The following is a 20630-nucleotide window of genomic DNA, read 5'->3' as shown; positions in this document are numbered from 1 at the left end:
ATTTTATTTAACAAATTTTCAGTTTCAGTACAAAATTCTTAAATGGTAAATTTGTAGAGATAGAAGAAATTTGTTTTATGCACTATATTCTTGCGGCTAAATTGTATTTTTCTTATTTGAAGTTGTACATTGACAGTAAAATAGTATATGTAATAAAATTATAAATATTAGCTGGTTTCTGTGTTTTCTTTTAATTTACTAGTACCAATATTGCAAGTTAGTTTTGGAACATAAGTAATGTTGTTTTTTTGAGGAAAATTTTCCATATATGGAAGGTTTTCATCTAATATCTTGAAAAAAATAGTTCAAAAACTGCAAAAGACGCTTAGAAAAATAGCTGACATAACGATCCAAATGCATACATCAAAACATCAGTTTCACATGTTTCATAGATGAAGAGTATCTATCTGATGTTGAAAAATTGTCCAGAATATTCTTTAATTAAAGAATCCCAATGCATTATGATACATACTGAATATTTCTACTGTCATCTTCTTCGAGTGTACTAGCTAACAATACTCGAAAACTGTTTGTTCACAACTTTGTCTGCAGGTTAAAATAGAAGACACTTCTATAAATTACTGTCTCAAAGTGACTTAATTATTTCTAGTCTTGATTGATTTTTGATGCTGCACGTCCAATTCCAGTATTGTATTTGATATTTAACATTACAAGAACAAATATGTGCAAAACAAGTAACTAGTTCACCTTTCCGTTAATATTTGTCCATCACCCTTTTATACTATTAACTTTTTCCTATCAATTTTTGATAAAAATTGTAGTATGTTCACGTTAATTACAACAGATAATTAAGAAGTTATGGTATCAGTGCCAGGATACCTCTCCATCAAAGTCAAAATGTATGAATTTCAAAAGTAAACAATCATAGGTCAAAGAACATCCTTCAACAAGAAGCCTTCTCTCACACTGTCAAGGCTTTTAAATGGCTGATAACACATGCTGTATTGTGACGAAAAAAGCAAATGCTTCCCTCAATTCACATGCGGAATGGATGTAAAAAAAATACAACAATATACAAAAATGAAGGATGCTCTTTCAGCAAGTACTTTTAGTAATACCAACACTTAAATTAACACACAGATAGAAAAAGAATAAGTGTATGCTTGTCTACACATGAAGTGTGACTAATCTTAATAAACAATGAGTGTATTTATTGTCATACAAGATTTGAGGTCAGTTATTTTTGAAAATATGAATTCCCTTTTCCTATAAATAACTAACTTTATCAGAAGAACTGAAAATAACGATCAAGCTATTACAACACTGATATAACTTTAGTTCATAAATGATAAAGAATGATGGTATTGAATACCTCTGAATTTAGCACACTCAAAAATTAAAACATCTAATTAAATTAAAATTCACATATTCGCCAAAAGAATATTGAAATTTGGGTTCAGGAAAAAATGTATCAATCTTATGAAATATATATATATCTAAATATTGGATATAATATGTAAATGTTAAAGGTTTAAATATAAACTCAGAATTATTGATCAATTTAAACAGTATCGTCGTCTTCCTGGAACCTAAATGTTCCTTATGGTTATAAATAACAAATGGAAATCACCTATATATTAATAGATTAACTATACTAGGTTGCACATCTTCTCCAGGTAATTAATACGGTAAGATATATTTTTACCTACTATCTATTTCACTACCGTATTAACATTTATTTTTCCACGAAGTGTGTGTTGAATATAATCTGTCGAGCTTTTTGTCGTGAAGGAAGGATTTTTCAAAACTATACGAACCACTGCAATAAGGTATGACGTCGTTTTCAATTTTGTAATATTTTATAGTTTTTACATCAGGCAACACTTTCAATCGAATTTTGTTCTTCGAACTGTACAGAACTTTATTTGGAACATAGTAGGACTAGCTATTGACAAATACATGTGCTTTATTTCAAATTGTCATGCCTACACATCTATTTCGTCTTAGTCATTAAGAACCACGTGTGTCACTTTGTTTAATCATTTTTGAAACAGTCGTCATTGAAGGAGAACGAATAAAGTTAGTATTATAAGATCTTATAATTCTTGTTTTTAAACTTAAATGTTTTAAGTTTTGTTTTTAATTTAATATTACTTATCTTCCTATTTTATTTTTATTATTCTTACTCTTATTTTTATTATTAATATAATAAATTATCAATTTTTTTCATTATATTTATTCATTATAATTATGTTTTGTTTATATCTGGTTTTATAATAGCAACAAATTTTAAAAAAAGGATTAAAACCGATGTTATACCAATGTGCCTTATCATAGATCATAGCCCAAACATTTGTTCTTAATTGTTTAATTATAAACTTCCTTTTCCGGGAAGGTTCATAATATACAAATAACTATAATCAGCAGATGAAATAATCACAATTATAATGTTTTATCATTAACAGCTGATGATATTTTTTGTTATTAATTTCAGATCATAAATATGAAAATGGAAAGTGAAACAACGTCATTTCGTCTACCTTCTGATGCTTTTACCTTTGGCACAGATCTTTATAGTTTATCTTTGGAAGCTGTGGAGAAAGAATCCCTGCTACCTTTATTAAAGGATGAACTACGCTGTAAAATACAGAACAAACGACTTTCTCAAGGAATGGAAGAACTGAAAGTAGATTTCCAAATGAAGCCACAAGCACCTGTAAGTAGAAAATAAACTTCAACGATTTTGTGGTTAACCTATTCAATCATGTTTTATATCGATGGTTTCTTATATACTTGTACGGACAATTGTCCAAAAACAAGTACGAAATATCAGTAGTAATGCTTGTCTTATCTACTTATGAACAATTTGAACTCGAAACATTTACGTGTAGAAATATTGAGATGTTGGGTAGATGTCAATCAGACAGCACCATAACGAAACAAGGAATATCTAGAATATATCAAAACCTGTAGAATAATAAGACAAATTTCTTTGTAATCACTTGGAATTCATGTACCTTTCATAAGATTTCACACATTTTAACACTAATTGCGTCATTTCCTTTTTATATTCATAATTATGTTCAAAGTTTCTTCTTGCTTTCATATACATACAAAATAATTATATATAAACAAATGCAAACAACAAATTCTTTTCTTAAAGTTGTTTGAAAATTATATATGTTAACAATTGTAATGCATTTGATATTACAGCTGACAGCTGAAGAATTACAAAAACAAGAGAACAGAAAACTTCTTAACAGGGAATCAGCCAAGAAATGTCGAAGGAAGAAAAAGACAATTTATCAAAACGTACAGCAGGTAATCAGCCTATTCATATAATAGTATTCTAATATACTTACACGTAATACAAAAACATAGTATTTCCTTAAATATAACTGAAATGGGAAAAAAGGACGATCGGTAACAATGGCATAACACCAAAAACATAGAATGATTGAACAACTATCAGCATTGACTCTTGAAATTATCGTTATAAATTGCGCGCAAAATAGTGCTGGAACTTACATGTTTGTGTACGTCATCATAACTTAATTACTTGAAATAAAAAACAAAAATAAATAAGTCTGAAATATTTTTCGCTGAGATAGTGCCTTTATTGATCCTTTTCTAATTTATATGAACGTTTCCACTCACAATTTTATTGGATAGGTTTAAAAGTCAGAAATATCTGATATGGAAAACCTTTTTTTTTCCGGAGGGAGTACGTAGGAATATTACATAACAACTATGGGGTTTGAGATGTACTCACAGTAGGTGATTTAATGTTTACTCATGATACAGCAATTCTATAATACATCGATAGACAGGAGCTCTAATTAACAAAAACTATGTTTTTTTAAATATATTTATATTTATTTTTTCAGGAACTGAAGTCATTGATAGATGAAAATAGACATTTAAAAGAACGAATTCGTTGCATCGAAGCAGAAAAGGAATTTTTCTTATCAAACATTTTAAGACATCCAGTGATATCTAAAGTGTTATCAGACTTCTCAAAATCATTCGACAACAATTTGACTGAAATCAAAAATGAGATTATATATGTACAGAACTAAAGAAGTGAATACCCTTAGTGCTTTCATGGAGGAATATTCATATTTTCAGACAAATAATTCAGGGGAAAATCATGAACTGTGATTACTATTTGTGTTTTGTATTTATTTATTGCATTCGTGAAATAATAGAATGATCTATGCAGCTATTTGTTATTATTTTTAATAGTGAAAATCTATAGAAATCAAACATTTTCCAAAGTGTGCAGATGTTTTCTTCTTCAAGCACTAATTTTTCTAAGGACATTTGCTTTAATTTGAGATCAAATAAAAACTGCTGAAAAGTTGATAAGTACAAAACAATTATAAGATGGTTGGTGCTTTAACTGAAAGAATGATCCGAGCGCACTTTGGATCATGTTTTTTATGGAAGATCTCTGAATATAGTTTTGTATGTTTTTACATAAATATGGTTGTTTTCAACAGAGTGATGTCAATCAAATTATGAATTTGTTGTGTTTTGAGTAGCATATTCTTTTATGATATCTTCAGTTAACTAAAGGTTTGTTAAGATTTATGATACTTAATACGTTGAAAATTATACATTAAAATGTAACGCAATAGTCAGAATCTTTATTCATTATGTATTATGTGTAATTATTTACTTATGATAATGAGGACATTAATATATCCGTTTAATGTAAATATAGTTAATCATGTCAACATTTATTGCTTTATCAATAACTGCTCTATTTTTAACATCACAAATCCAATATCTAATTATAGTATTTATCTACCATATTTTTTACAAAATGAACCGAATGTAGCAAAGTATGGTTTATTAAATCTTTAATATCTATCTATCTAAGACTTTATCGCTATTTAAAAATGTGTCACTAATTTTTGAATGGTAGAATACATTTAACATTCCAATCAATTACTCATTGATAACCAGTACTCAATACTGTAGTTACTCAGACAATGGTATTATTCATCATTAGGTAAGCCTACGATAATAATTATTTATTTCATACTTTTATCAGTAACTGCAAAAACAACTGACAGGTAAGCAAAGCTTTATTATAAATGTCCGAAATAATTTGTAAATGTTATAAGCATAGCTTTATTATTGATGTCAGAAATTATTTGTAAATGTTATTACCATAGCTTTATTATTGATGTCCGAAATATTTTGTAAATGTTATAAGCACAGCTTTATCATTGATGTCCGAAATAATTTGTAAATTTTATTTAATGTGTTAAATAAAATAAGAAATTAAAACAAATTCTTTAGCTATTTCTTATTTCTATATATCACATACTGTGGATTCATTTATTTTCGTGGGTACAAATTTTCGTGGATTAAGAAAAACTTGAATGTTCGTGGATATTTAATTTTGTGGTTTTGCCGAAGTCTGTATACAAACGCTTACAGAATATTTATCATTCGTTGACATTTAATTTCGTTTTTCATCTGTACCAACGAAATCCACGAAAATTAATATCCATCGAATATAAATGAATCCACAGTATATAAAAGCTCACCATTGATTGTGTTCAAATGGATAGATTTTATTCCCTCTTTTTTCTATTATATTTTTGTTTAATTTTTGGGTTTACGGAGGGAATACAACGAATAGATGTCGACACAAAGATTCTTTAGTTTACACTTTTTAAAATAGTTTGGATAACTTCTATTTTTGATATGTTGTAAGGTACACATTTGGATATAATATGAGATAGTGTTCAGTGTGTGTGATATGTACGCCACGAACCCTCCAATATTCAGTCTATACTATAAACTTATGTTGTTATATGCTATGTATAAAAATTACTTACTAGTATATGACCAATTAATAACAAAATAGCAGTTTAAAGACATTTATACTACAAACACTGTTTAAAAGATAGGCGAACTCATTAGTCGAAAACAAACTGACAATGCCATGGCAAAAACGAAAAACAACAGCACACAGAACACATCAAGAAAAACTTTAGATTACGAAGCAAAAATGCCACTTTAAGAGGAGCGAAAGATACCAGTGGGACATTCAATTTCATAAATCGAAAATAAACTAACAACTCAATGGCTATAACAAATACAAACCAACAAAGTATTGTACATAAAAAAAATTTAGAAAAATAAACACTCAGCAACACGAACCCCGACAAAAACTTGAATGATCTCTGGTGCTCCGGAAGGGAAAGCAGATCCTGCTCCATATATGGCACCCGTGGGGTTGCTCATGTTAGTATATAAAAGTCTTATTCGGTAAGTCACGCTAAACATTTTGGGTTGGGGTAGGAGTTATGGGGATGGGAGTAGGAGGTTCTAAAATAAGTACAAACCCGGCGCTAAGGCATATTCAATAGGTAATTTTCATTTTCATCTGTAAAACGAATATGTAATTAACATCTACCAACTCATGATAGCATCGGTAGTATCAGGAATCTATTGGACCAATAGTTGTTAAATCTTGATCGGATGATTCTGGTTTGCCGTTCCAGAATACTTGTGTCACAGATATGTACCATTTGTCGTTGTCAGAACCCCGTGTCCATTACATTCATTTGCTGATACCATCAGAGAATGCGCGGCTTATGGGGACAACTAATTGTTATTCCGTGGGAAGGATTTTTTGCTTACATGCTTATTTCTTTCTCCTGGTCTAGGCTTAGGTATTTATGTGCTGCTCTTTAGAGACCATGATATTCATTTTTGAATCCTAATCCTCCTAGAAAATTAAATACTAGTTGTCGCTCACTACTAAATGGAGTTTCAAAGTCATGGTCAATATGATTGGTGCTACTGGAACTGCTGTCATTCCATTGCTCCAATGTTTACCCTTGATTCTATTTGGGTCTGTGCTCTTAAATCTTTGGGTTTTCGTTGTTATAATTATTAATTGTTTGTCTTTCTTGTTTTTTATTGTTGTCATGATTTTTACTCTGCTTTGATATTAGCTTAATGTTGTCCCTGTGAATAAATCATAGATTGTTTCATTTCAGTTGCAAAATACATAAAAATGGATTCATCATCATTAAATTCTACATCTGATGACGATAGTGTAAATCAAGATCATTGTTCGTCAACTCGTAAACCCATTCTTCCTTTCATAAAAGCTGAACTCAGATGTAAAATTCAAAGGAAACGTTTATCTCAAGGTCTTCAGCAACTTCAGGCAGATTTTACAGAAAAACAGCCAGCAATAGTAAGTATACAAATATGTAATGTTTTAATGTATCTACAAGTAGTTTCTGTAATTATTGCTTTTATGTTTGAATTTAGAAATAAGACCCGTTGATAGGTTTAAGACCTAATATACACGTAGGAAGTCTTTTAATTAAAGAAGTAAAACATGATTATGAATCGAAAAGTGTTTATTTGATGTATAATAGTGAAACAAGAGTTGTAAAATATTAAGAGTTATTTTATCCGGTTTATCTTAACCATATTATCTCTGAATTTTTTGTAAACATAATAACGTATATCATGCTACATTTAACAATGGCCATTTCGCCACTCCTAGTTTATAACCGTTACGGTTTGATTTGTGGTCGTAACACGTAAAACAAGTCATACGTTTTGATGGAATCATATGACAAGTCATGCGCTATAACATTAAATCAATTTTGAAGAGGTTATTGTCATATGATTTGTTTTTTAAGCTCACTCACAAACCGAGTATAGTTAGGATTCACATATGTAAATGTAGTGCCGGAATTTACACATTCCGAAAATCAGCCAGAATCGAATTAATCTCTATGCTTAACTTGATTTTGTTATCAAACAAAGAAAACGTCCTCCGTAGAAAAACAAATGAAACATTTTCTCAATATCAGGTCGAGTCAAAGAATATTTTTTTTCAAAGTGGGAAAAACAAATGTTTTAATTCTAGTATTTTCCTTACGAATGTTTAATTTCTTATAAAAAAAATAGTATCCTATATTAAATGGTCTCTTTATCTTACAGCTAACAAAGGTAGAGCATGAACAACAAATTATAAGAAAAGAAAGAAACAAAATAGCTGCAAGAAAATGTCGACAAAGAAAGAGACAGATAACCAGCCTTCTACAAGAGGTAAAAAATACAGAATTAGAATTAGAAATATGAAAAACTAAAAATGCTCTAAGAGCAACACAAACATTAGTGAATTCGATGCACGGTTACGTGAAAAACAATTTTATAAAACAAAAGGAGAAAATAATAAAGGTAAGGCATCACATATACACCCAAATGAAAAATTAGAAAAACATGAAAATTTCTGCTGTACTTATATAATACATTGGTTTCATGTACAACCTTTGTTAGAAATTGAAAATAGTAAAATCCGACAAATAAAGTTCCGTCTCACGATATCAACACAAAGCAATCAACCTCTTACTTAGTTTACAGAGATGTCTGCACATAGAAGATTCAGTTGTAATATTAAATTTCTCTCAAAAGAATTGATAAGTTAAACGAAAAATGAGTCTTTTTTCCTCAAATCAATCTTCAAAATTCATTTTCTTTTGTTCCAGAAGATAAGGGAATTGGCAGACGAAAATAAACAACTCAAGGAAAGAATAAGATGTCTTGAACTTAACAGGGAACAATTTGTATGGAGTGTGTTAAACAATCAAGCGACAATGAAAATGTTTGGAGAGATATATAGATCAATGATGAAAGTTGCGTAATATATATTACAACCAAAGATTGAGAGTTGAATGGATAATAAAGAGATCTCGTTATGAGGATTAAACACGTTAAGCTATTTTGGATGACAAATTGCAAAGGACACGGTTGATTTTTGTAAAATTTATATTATTAGAAAAAATTGAGTGATATGCTTTGAAATTTTTAACTTATTGTACCGCTTCAATTTTATTTTTCATATGACAACTATTATTTTAGTTTGTGTTAACAAATATGAAGAAAGTGTACCGGAGATATAACAAATCACAGACAGACATGGACAAACAGATGCATGTATCAGTAAGACAGTTATAATTGCATGGACTGCACACCGAGTGAGATCTATTGCTATTACAAGATAGACATCCCTTATTTTGAATACAATATATGTGGATTATGAAACTAGTGTTTCACAAGAATAATATCAAAACTATAACATATGGATGAAATACCTCTAATAAGTTTAGATATTGCAACGATCAACTTATTCTTAAACTAATGTATCAATTTGAGTTTCAATAATTCCTTGAAATTATATTCCTAGCAGTGAAATCACAAAACATATCATTTGCTCCAACACACTGTATCAATTTAATATGTCGGAAGACGTGCTCTAAAATGGAATATATGACATAGGAAATTAAGGGTGAATGAATTTTGCTATTTTTGACTGTTTCTGATACTGAATTTTGAATAAACATGAATACTACTCTTCCTTTTTCTGTAGTTTTTTTTTCGATTATTTTTTACTATATATGTGAGATATGCGTAATCACAGAAATACACAGACTGTTTTGTACAAAGACCTTTTTAGCTCACCTGACCCGAAGGGCCAAGTGAGCTTTTCTCATCACTTTGCGTCCGTCGTCCGTCGTCGTTGTCGTCGTCGTCTGTTAACTTTTACAAGAAACTTCTCCTCTGAAACTACTAAGTTAAATTAAACCAAACTGGCCACAATCATTATTTGGGTATCTCATTTAAAAAATGTGTCCGGTGACCCGGCCAACCAACCAAAATGGCTGCCATGGCTAAAAATAGAACATAGGGCTAAAATGCAGTTTTTGGCTTATAACTCAAAAACCAAAGCATTTAGAGCAAATCTGACATGAGGTAAATTTGTTTGTCAGGTCAAAATTTATCTGCCTTGAAATTTTCGGATGAATCGGATAACCCGTTGTTGGGTTGCTGCCCCTGCATTGGTAATTTTAAGGAAATTTTGCTGTTTTTGGTTATTATCTTGAATATTATTAAAGATAGAGATAAACTGTAAACTGCAATGATGTTCAGCAAAGTAAGATTTACAAATAAGTCAGCATGATCAAAATGGTCAATTGACCCCTTTAGGAGTTATTGCCCTTTATAGTCAATTTTTAACCATTTTTAGTAAATCTTAGTTATTTTTTACAAAAATCTTCTCCTCTGAAACTACTAAGCCAAATTAATCCAAACTTGGCCACAATCATTTTTGGGGTATCTAGTTTAAAAAATGTGTGGCTTGACCCGGCCAACCAACTAAGATGGCCGCCATGGCTAAAAATAGAACATAGGGGTAAAATGCAGTTTTTGGCTTATAACTCAAAAACCAAAGCATTTAGAGCAAATCTGACATGGCTTTACATTGTTTATCAGGTCAAGATATATCTGCCCTGACATTTTCAGATGAATCGGACAACCTGTTGTTGGGTTGCTGCCCCTGAATTGGTAATTTTAGGAAAATTTTGCTGATTTTGGTTATTATCTTGAATATTATTATAGAGATAGAGATAACATGTAAACAGCAATAATGTACAGCAAAGTAAGACCTAAAAAAGAGTCAACATAACCAAATGGTCAATTGACCCCCTTAGGAGTTATTGTCCTTTATAGTCAATTTTTAACAATTTTCATAAAACATTTTCCTCTGAAACTACTGGGCCAAGTTCATTATAGATAGAAATAATTGTAAGCAGCAAGAATGTTCAGTAAAGTAAGATGTACAAACACATCACCATCACCAAAACACAATTTTGTCATGAATCCATCTGCGTCCTTTGTTTAATATGCACATAGACCAAGGTGAGCGACACATGCTCTTTAGCGCCTCTAGTTTTCTTTTGTCTGAAAGTGACTTTTCTTAACCTTTTGTCCTTGGTACACATTGTGATATGTATGTCATCATATCTTTGTCAAAGTGTAGACTCAAGCGTAAGTAAACTTTAATTTAAAAATATAGTCTAAATTCATCAACCTATTAATCTCGCATCAATATTTCTTTTTAAAAATATTCAATTTTCGTAATCATAATAATGTTGTTTAAAAATAAACGTAAATATATAGAGATCATGCATATCAGAACGATTGAAAAAAATATAAAGTTTAAATGAAGGACCTGTCATTTTTATCTTACAGAACTTATATTTTGAAAAATATATTGAGATTGGTTTATATCAAATATCTGCAGTGGTGAAACGTGTTATTGACTCGAGGTGATTGATATATTATGAGGTTTAATCTATTTATAAGAAAAGTCGGTATAAATAGATTTGGGAATTCCATGGATTATTTGCTTAAAGGCAGTTATATATATAGATGTGCGGGGATTTTTTTTATCTAAATTTAAATTTAACACCAATATCAGACGATTTGGATAGAGATGGGAAAACACGGTCGGTAGAAACCAAAAGGTAAATAAAGCACATCCTGAGTGTATATTAAGAAAAAGCAGTGCATGCTATCTGCATATTAACATATTAATGTTAAAAATTGATGTTATTTTGATATCTCATTGTTTTCATTATATATCTAATTGACTACGTCATCAAATAGTTAACATACCATATGAAAAAGTATTCTATATGACTAAACCGCTACAACCTTCTATAGGCGTAGTCGTTTTGTCCTTTTTGTTTATTTTACTCATAAAAATAGCAGCAACATTGGCCTTATTGTGTAACTGGTTTGTTCTCATCGGATTTTGCCTAATGCTTAGTCCGTTGCTGTGTGTGTTACATTTTAATGTTGTGTCGTTGTTCTCCTCTAATATTTAATGCGTTTCCCTCAGTTTTTGTTTGTTACCCCGATTTTGTTTTTTGTCCATAGATTTATGAGTTTTGAACAGCGGAATACTACTGTTGCCTTTATTTGTTATCAATTTTAATTTGATTAACTGTTGTCAAATTGCAACCTTATGTCAACATATGACTATATAAGGAAATAGTTAAGCCTTAGATGTATACATATATAAACTTAATATATGTGTAAATTTACCAACAACAACACAATAAACCTCAGGTGTTTCTATTGATAACATCCAAATCGTATACAGTATAAAGATATTTATATTATAAATTTTAAAAAAAAAAGTTGATATATTTCATTTGTTTTGCAATGTTCTGGTAGAACGCAAATTCAGGCTTGTGTTGCACAATTTGTATGTCTCTCTCAAGTAAGGAATTTTGTTTGTCCTTTTCTTTTCTGTTTTTGTTTTGTTGTTGTTTGTTTTGTTATTGTTTGTTTGTTTGTTATTATTCATTTATTGTTTGTCCCCTTAGTAGCTTATCCTCTACTTTTGATTTGCATATGGAAGTCAGCAATTGCAATAAATAAACCTAGCATTTACAAAATCGAACTTAGAAATAAGCAGTTTATGTGCAACAATTCACACAATCTACTAAGTTTAGATAACAGCAGAAGTAAAGAGTTAGGAATAAAATGTCCATGATCAATGATCATAAAAAGGATAACAAATCAAATTAAGTACCTCGAAACATTACACTCCTGACCGAACAACACTGATAATTAACTCATGCTTTATGTGTATTCGTGAATGTATGTGTTGTTTGGTCACTCGTTGAATATTCTTATATATAAAAGTTCTTGGATGAGTAATTCTATATCTAATTCTAGGTTCTGCCAAATAAAATGTAAACAACTGGTTATAAATTTCACGCGTTCGAATATCTGCATCTACCTTTATGATGAACACTCAAAGCTGGATAATGAGAAGCCATCGATTAATAATAACCAAAATCATTGAAGAGCGAAATCCATTCAAGGACAACTTTGCCGGAGGGAGTTGAAACCTTGGGGTCTATATTACTTCAAAATCAATAAACGGGCAATTTTAGATAGTTTGTACTAAATCATGCCAGTACAATATGCGTCAATTTAGAGTGACGGAACCTTTAAACTACCTCTGAAAAATAGCGATTTAATGGCAAGAGGCATACATAATTACAACCATGCAACATGTCACCTATGATCCAATCAAAACACTGTTTTAGGCATTCTTAAATTAATAATGAGCTTGTAACTCTGCAACCACGGAAAAATATGAAAACAGTGGGAGTCACATAGCAGGTTAAAATTCGTATTAAGAAAAAATAAAGATTAAATACAAATTGATCTGTTTGGTCAAACTTCAAGAGTACGCTTATGGACGTCCATCACAGGGTTTACTAATCCGTTTACCAGCAATTATTTCAAAGATTCCAATTGATAAAATGAAACTGTAATGCAATTGAGAAATTGTGGTTGTAAGACTCAGATCGATGTCCGATCCTAACATCGATGTCCAAATCTGACTTCACAATTAGATTGGATTCTAAATCGACAGCCATTTATATGCCTTTCTTATTGAAGTCTCTTTTTTTTGTCATCCTTTTTTTGCCATTTCTAATCAACGTCCATTTTATGGACCTGACGCAATGACGTCATAACAGTACTTAAGACTTAATTAGATGAATTCATGGTTGCCAAGGGGGCAACTTTCGATTAGAGTTCAGATGCAGTGGATGTAAAGCACTTATAGGCAACCGTGGGGTCTTCAACAATGACAAAAACTCATATCATATAGTCAATTATAAAAGGCCCCAACATGAAAAATGTAAAACAATTCAAACATTCAAACTAGAAAGGTAACGGCATATTTATAACAATTCAATTCCGAAAAATAATCAGACAGACATAAACCAACGACAACCACTGAAATGCATGCTCTTGTTTTTAGACAGGCACATAAAGAATGTTGCGGAGTTAAACGTGTTTGTGTTCAAATTCAAAAATTTGATGAAAAATATCTTACAATGTCCAAACTATAATACTTTCAAAACAATTGGATGTATTTTGTCTATTGTTGAAAACTTAATGTTGTCTCCATGGAAAGTCTGTAACTGTTTGGAAATTACGTTTTTTTAAGAACCAAAATCGATCATAGCGTTATACATGTATATGAAAACGTGAAGTCATTTATTATTTATTGATATTAGACATCGAATTGAGAAGACTACAATCGATCAGACGTCGTTTTGGCAATTTGTTGATGTAGTTCATAAAATGTGTCTCGTTTCTCGTTTTTTTTTATAAATTTGGTTTGATGTACTATATAAATGTTGTAGATACTAAAATCAGAAAATTCAACATTTGGATAAATTTGATAAAAAAATAATAATTCAAAGTCGTGAAAACCTTGTTAATAAACTCATCATACTAGTATATGCCATAATGGATCAAAATTATGTACCCAGGCGCACTTTACAATTTCAAAAGACTCATCAATGACAATCGAATAAAAAAAATTGGCCGTGGTAAAGGTGAAAAGGCCTATAAAATTCGCAGAATGAATCTTTGATGATGCACCTAGAGAAACCCTTGATGTCGCCGTTACTCAAAAATTGAAATAACTTATGAATTTAAGTCTGAAAACGGTGTGCATGACAAATAACTAAAACAAATGTCAAGATAATGTGGCATTTGTGATTCTTTAGGGATCTTTGACAACTGATAAACCAGATGTACAAATCTAGCCGCCGTTAAGATTTGCTGATTCTGTTCAAAAAATAAATTATCTTTATAGAAAACTTGCGAATATCTAACAGTTACTTCGCAATAAGTAAATTGTACAACTCCATCAAATTGAGTTGACCTAAGATATTTTTTACTTCTCTATTTGGTTCTCGTTTTGTCATACAGCTGCTTAGATTGGTTAACATCCATTACTTTCAGATTGTAATTTTTCAGCTTTTCCCGGTAATAGTAAGTGAGGAAATCGCATATAACACCAAATACATAGTATTATTTTCCGATAGTACATTTAATCTTACTTGATTACAGATGAATACACAATTTTAATCTAACTAGAGATTTTCAAGATCATACATTTTTAAAGAAAAAAAAAATCGAAGAAAATAATAAATCATTAACAATGTATATGCAAAGGGAAGCAACTCCATAATTACAATTCTTGATATATATCAAATTTCCGTCTTCTTCTAAAAATACTAATCTTTTCTTACTATCCTTGTTCAATCTTCAAGTTTCTTTTTTTAAAGTACTGTTAGTTGTCTTATGTCGTTTTCGTTTGATGCATTGACATGCTGAATTTATTGTCTATTTATTAGTTTCATTATCACTTTTTGTTTCTTTTGAATCTCTTTTACTATACTGCAATTTTCTTCCAATCGTTTCATTTCCCGGTAAAAAAAAAACATCCAGTGATTAGCTATAGCAAAAATTAAACCAAATGAAGTCAAATCAATGATAAATGGGAAATGGCTGTCCAGCGCCACTACTCGTAATTTTAGAATTTCTCACGTGGTATAATAATATTACTTTGTCATATTGGTTGCAAATTTAATGAGTTATTACTTTTCAAGCATTTTCATTTCACGGGAGCAATTGATTGTTTGCCGACTTTTTATAATTTATAATATCTGATATTCGATTTCAACTACACAAAAAACAAAAATCATAGTGCGAACTATGTATTAGATTCAGAACAAATTCATAAACGCTATATTATTTCATTTGTTCTTCTTCTTTTAGTGTTCTACATTTTTTATTACTTGGTCGTCATTTGCAGAACGATTAATATTTTACCAACTCTTTGGAGAATTATGTATTGAGATTAAGTATTTTCGGATGAGAGACTGCTTAATGTCAATTCGGTGGTACCAAGATATTCTGATGAATAGTCTTCATTGTTATGATCGAGCCCTCTGACAAAGGACAAAAATACCGGGCGATTACAGAAGAACACCCATCAACCAGTACTAAACAGTTAAAAAATAAGAACACAGAAAAAAGTTCAAAAGTTTCACAGAAACGTAAACATAAGAACTCAGATAAAATATCTAAGAGTTCCGACTCTGATGAAGACATAAGTAAAGCATATGAAAAGAGTGTAAAAGAGGATAGTTTACTTCCAATTTTAAAGCAGGAGTTGAGACTCAAGATACAAACTAGACGATTAAGTGAAGGTCAAGGAGAGTTATTACCAGAAACAAAGGAACCAAAATCTTACGAAGTAAGTATTTTGTAAATTTACTAATCAACCAAATATCCTAATATCTAGATGAGAGGATATTTATTTTTTTATAAACGAGTAAAGATATGACCAACGAGAGGGAAATCAGGTCTCCAAACAATAAAGAGGTTGAGAGATTAGGAACTGAAGTCTAGGAAAGACAAAAAGCACCACGAACATAAGAAAAAAGACAAAAAAACAGTCTACAGAACAATACTCTAACGATTGAACAACCCGATTTCCACCCAAGTTCTATGGTGAATTAGTATGCTCCAAAAATTTTAGAAGTTTTTGCAATTGTTCATTCTAAAGACTGGAGTGATATTACTTAATATTCCGAATATGTTATGAATTACGGAAGAAATTTAACATCAGATAAAAAAGGAACCAACCATTATATTGTCGCTGGGCTGCAAGTTTGTTTTTTTCTGGGCAAGTAAGAACAAAGGTATATTTTTTTCTAAATGTGCATTTTTAACGTAAGGAAGCTATTCTAAGGATCTTGGTTATTCTCATTTGAAACATAGTTTGTTCTAATAACTGAAAGTTTTATAATTGAAACAGACGCATTTTCAAAACAAAGAAACCGTATAACTGGTACAATTTTGTTTCAGCTTACTAAAGAGGAAAAAGAGAAATATAAGCGACGACTAATACAAAACAGAGATTCCTTGCGTCGATCGAGACAGAAAGACATACAACGCGAAGAAATGTTAAAACAGGTAATTATCATTTGTTATCGACCTTACAGCACTGAGCAGTATTTCAATACATGTATGTTAAAAACGTGAGTCTTCTCGTTCCCTAATTTGACATAAAAATCTTAATTTTTTGGTAAAAAAAATACAACAAATACTTAACTGTACAATAGACATGAATTTAAAGTTGTTGATACAAACATTTTACAAAGTGAAATACAATGAGAAATTCTTTACGACAGGAGAAAATTATTAGTTTTGCAGGCATAATCTATTAAGTTTGTTATATGATACGAACACTTTTGGTCTTAAGTAAGTGTAAGTGAAAATTATGAACACCAATAGCAGCTGATATTATCTCGATTTACTGGTGGCATCTTGTTCTTTTAATATTTTTGTTGTTATCAAGGAAGAAAAATCATGACCTTGTTGGAGGACCATCATTCATCCCCGCATTTTATCGCTCAATACTCAGTTTTCAGGATTATTTTTTGTGAAGTTGTCAATTTCTGTTCCTCTTTTTTGTCTCTTGTTAACAATATTGTTTTTTTTATTATTCCACTTATAGTTTTCGATTGTCACATTAAATACTTCTTTCTTTCTGTTCCGATAATATACGTCTTTAATATTGATGTAGAACATTTTATCAATCTTCAGTTTGTATTATATTTAAAACATTCCTAGCAGTGATATAAGTGTAACTCTCTATAATGATACATACAAATAAGTACATTACATATTTTGTAGCAGTGAATTGTATACTATGAAATGACAATAACACTTTAAAGCAAATAACATTGTATAAAATTTACGCATAGGAATGTTGATTTTACATCTTATAGCATTTTACTTTGTAAATAGATGTCATGAATAAATGCAACATGGTACCTTAACGCCAACATATGATATATATGTCTGTATAATAATTTGTATAGTTTAAATCAAAACTGTTTATGATATTTCTTGGATATGAGATAATACTTTATATTTCTTAGATATGGGATAATAGCGATTAAGATTATAACACAATGCTGACTGCTGTACCCCAATTTTTAACATTTCTACATATTATGTCTATTTGTTTTGTTCACACATCGTTGTCAATATCATTGATTTTAATGCGACTGTCATACAAGTGAGAGGTTTAGCTAGCTAAAGACCCAGGTTTAATCCAGCAATTTCTTCATATGAAAATACCGGTACCAAGTCAGGAATATGACAGTTGTTATCCATTTGATTGATGTGTTTGAGATTTTGATTTTGCCATTTGATTAGAGACTTTCCAATTTGAATTTTCCCAGAAGTTTCGTATTTTTGTGATTTTATTTTTAATATACATAAAAGTATTACAGACAAGCAGCTTCGATCTCACACAAAACATATTGATGATTACTTATACATCTTTGGATTTCAAATGTTTGGCTTTGAGCGTTCCTGATGAAGGTAAATCCAGAAAGTGCGTCGGACGCAAGAAATTATTAATAAACGTGTTGTTTTCAATTTTTTACATCACTGGGTCGATACCTCTGCTGCTGGATAGCAGTCCCCGAGGGTGACTCAGCTCAGTAGTCAGTACTTCGGTACTGACATGATTTAACAAACTTTACTAAAATTGTCCGTTTATAAATTTTGAAATTATTAAGAAACTAAGGTTTCAACTCCCTCAGGCAAAGTTGGTTTTACATTAATTTGGCTATTTATTTTTGGTATTTTTGACATATAGCTCTTCAACAGTTTCGGTACGTATACGTCTTTGGATTTCAAATGTTTGGCTTTGAGCGTTCCTGATGAAGGTAAATCCAGAAAAGCGCTTCGGACGCAAGAAATTATTAAACGTGTTGTTTTCAATTTTTTATCTGTCGACATATTCATGATTAAAATATATTGCATGCTGTTTATTTCACAGACTTTTGATACGGAGAGCTCAAAAGAAGAAAGTTTAAAAAGACAAAAGATGCAACTTTTAAAAGAAAGAGAAGAATTGAGGAGCAGACTAAGGGAAGCAGGAATGGATATTAATGAAAATACCTCTTCTTTTATCTGCAAAGGATGCAAACAGACGATAAAATATCCCTCATGATAGCACATGTCAATGTCAGCGTTGTATTGTTATTAGCATTTATCTAAAGCTTTGAACGACACTATTTAATGTGTGGTATAAAGCTTTTCTCTGATTTCGTGCACTACTCGTAACATTAGAATTCTCAAGTGACCATATACCTAAGCATATGTACGGAGACAAAAATTATTAGCATGCTTTTTTGTTGAATAATTCAATATTTTTACTTTTATCGAGGGTCTGATTTTTTTTTTTGTGGTGTTTTCAATTATGTAAAATCTTAAGGGTCTGAAGCAATATCTAAGGTGTTTAGTGCTATCAGTCTGACATTTCTCTTTCCCCTTTATTTCAGACATTTTTTATTCGATGGCTTGGGGATTTTCCCTCTTGCATGTTCTTGATTATTTGTTTCCTTTTTCAGATATCTTTTTAATGACTCAGATTATCGAAGCACTTTTATATAAATATCAGTGTCATGGTGTTTGATCATAGTACATCAGAGAATTTAGAGAAATTAATGGAAAGAATATGATGCTTTGAAGAATAAAAATTAAAAAGTATAGACAAAACTCTGATATGGAGCAACGGATAGAAACCTCAATACGGTCGCAAAATTAAAGATGGACTACATACGATACTGGGCATACAACATCCTACACTAGATAAATTTAGTGATCACAGAAAATGAAACGAAGATATGTCAAATAATATATTATTTGCTTTTCAAACGCAGCAAATCAGCAAAAAACCCCAATTTCAAAATGGCGCGAACCAACTATGTGAAATTATTTAAATATTTATGTACCACTGTACAATTATCAAAATTGCACTTTTTCATGTAACAGAGGTAAGCTGAGCGTGTTTATCTGAAGTGGTTCATCTCTTTTCAGTGGACTTTTGTGAATTGTTCTAGTATTTTATATCTGTGTGAATAAATGTTGTCCTAATTCACTCACCTTTCTATATGTGTGTCTTCTGTACTATTATTTATCTGTTTGTCCCTCTGGTATCTTTCGCCCCTTTATTATAAATGCACGACTACATAAATGTTTCTTCTAAATTAGGTTTCATTAATTTCTACAAATGGTCTGACAATTCCTCATATACGCGCCATAAGTCGTTTTCTTACCATTACAAGAAAAAATGATAATGTGTCACAGCCGGTGAAGGCATGAAACAGTTGTAATACTTTAAATTTCTTTAGTTCTAGAACAAGGCATAATCCATACACTTGAATTAATCCGAAGCTATTTTCAGTGCCAAACTATATCCATAATTGTTTAATCTGAAACCTTTTGAAACAAGACACAGGTAAGACAAAATCATCTACTGTATATCAACAGTTGTTTCCCCTGTTCTGTTCGAACTTTCTAGGCAGCATCTTAGACAAGTGAAAGGATTTTAATAACTGCCTTCTCATAAATAAAAGAAACTTGAAAAAATTGAATACCTTTTCTGCAGTATTTCCAATGGCGTGGTCCTTGTCAGATTCTATTTTAGCTTTGATTTTTTTTATCAGTGAGAAATGAAACAGCTCAACTTTATTGTCGTCCTGACACCGCCAAAGAAATTTAGCACAAAATGGCTTTGAATCGTCCATGTAAATCTTTAGAGGCACATACCAGAATATGGGACATGTCTTTAAACTGCCCATGAAGATCAATGCTGATAAAAACTGTTGACGCAAATAGCGTTGTTTATTTTTGTCTTGTTGAAAAGCCTCAAATTGAACATTTGTGGATAGGTTTCAAAGAGCTTTGAATTTATTCCAGTTCATAGCTAGATTATGCCCTACATTATGACCGTTGATGTCCAAGTGTTTCCTCAGTTTCATGTCTTCAATGATAGTGACAAGGTGTCATCTTTTCTGGGAACGGTAAACAAAATCAGCTTGGAACGCATATCGCTTAAATGAGATATTTTCAGCAGCATCATTGCT

General features: G+C 30.7%; 3 protein-coding genes across 3 annotated transcripts; all 3 read left to right on the top strand.

The window, feature by feature from the left end:
• The first annotated feature begins 1700 nt into the window (after positions 1-1700).
• LOC143045068 (uncharacterized) lies at positions 1701-4713 on the top strand. The gene is made up of 4 exons (XM_076217365.1): positions 1701-1790; positions 2456-2677; positions 3175-3282; positions 3849-4713. The coding sequence occupies exons 2-4, from the start codon at positions 2465-2467 to the stop codon at positions 4038-4040; spliced, it is 513 nt and encodes a 170-aa protein (XP_076073480.1). The 5' UTR covers positions 1701-1790; positions 2456-2464; the 3' UTR covers positions 4041-4713.
• Positions 4714-4783: 70 nt separating this feature from the next.
• LOC143045069 (uncharacterized) lies at positions 4784-8790 on the top strand. Its single transcript, XM_076217367.1, has 4 exons — positions 4784-4978; positions 6987-7189; positions 7951-8058; positions 8499-8790. The coding sequence occupies exons 2-4, from the start codon at positions 7004-7006 to the stop codon at positions 8652-8654; spliced, it is 450 nt and encodes a 149-aa protein (XP_076073482.1). The 5' UTR covers positions 4784-4978; positions 6987-7003; the 3' UTR covers positions 8655-8790.
• A 2467-nt stretch (positions 8791-11257) lies between these two features.
• On the top strand, positions 11258-18833 carry LOC143045067 (uncharacterized). Its single transcript, XM_076217364.1, has 4 exons — positions 11258-11315; positions 15454-15934; positions 16549-16656; positions 18539-18833. Exons 2-4 carry the CDS (start codon positions 15614-15616, stop codon positions 18710-18712), a joined length of 603 nt encoding a protein of 200 aa, XP_076073479.1. The 5' UTR covers positions 11258-11315; positions 15454-15613; the 3' UTR covers positions 18713-18833.
• Positions 18834-20630: the final 1797 nt, after the last annotated feature.

The sequence above is a fragment of the Mytilus galloprovincialis genome, chromosome 9 (assembly GCF_965363235.1).
Source record: "Mytilus galloprovincialis chromosome 9, xbMytGall1.hap1.1, whole genome shotgun sequence".
In the NCBI taxonomy this organism is placed as follows: domain Eukaryota; kingdom Metazoa; phylum Mollusca; class Bivalvia; order Mytilida; family Mytilidae; genus Mytilus; species Mytilus galloprovincialis.
The sequence above is the reverse complement of the archived record's forward strand: the minus strand, read 5'-3'. Positions and strand labels throughout refer to the sequence as shown.

Excerpts from the sequence above, each read along its gene's own strand:
- LOC143045068 (XM_076217365.1), top strand. The coding sequence starts at position 2,465 with ATGAAAATGGAAAGTGAAACAACGTCATTTCGTCTACCTTCTGATGCT. Across the intron at positions 2,678-3,174 it reads AAATGAAGCCACAAGCACCT|CTGACAGCTGAAGAATTACA; the intron begins GTAAGTAGAAAA and ends TTGATATTACAG. Across the intron at positions 3,283-3,848 it reads TTTATCAAAACGTACAGCAG|GAACTGAAGTCATTGATAGA; the intron begins GTAATCAGCCTA and ends TTATTTTTTCAG.
- LOC143045069 (XM_076217367.1), top strand. The coding sequence starts at position 7,004 with ATGGATTCATCATCATTAAATTCTACATCTGATGACGATAGTGTAAAT. Across the intron at positions 7,190-7,950 it reads CAGAAAAACAGCCAGCAATA|CTAACAAAGGTAGAGCATGA; the intron begins GTAAGTATACAA and ends TTTATCTTACAG. Across the intron at positions 8,059-8,498 it reads TAACCAGCCTTCTACAAGAG|AAGATAAGGGAATTGGCAGA; the intron begins GTAAAAAATACA and ends CTTTTGTTCCAG.
- LOC143045067 (XM_076217364.1), top strand. The coding sequence starts at position 15,614 with ATGATCGAGCCCTCTGACAAAGGACAAAAATACCGGGCGATTACAGAA. Across the intron at positions 15,935-16,548 it reads AGGAACCAAAATCTTACGAA|CTTACTAAAGAGGAAAAAGA; the intron begins GTAAGTATTTTG and ends ATTTTGTTTCAG. Across the intron at positions 16,657-18,538 it reads GCGAAGAAATGTTAAAACAG|ACTTTTGATACGGAGAGCTC; the intron begins GTAATTATCATT and ends TTTATTTCACAG.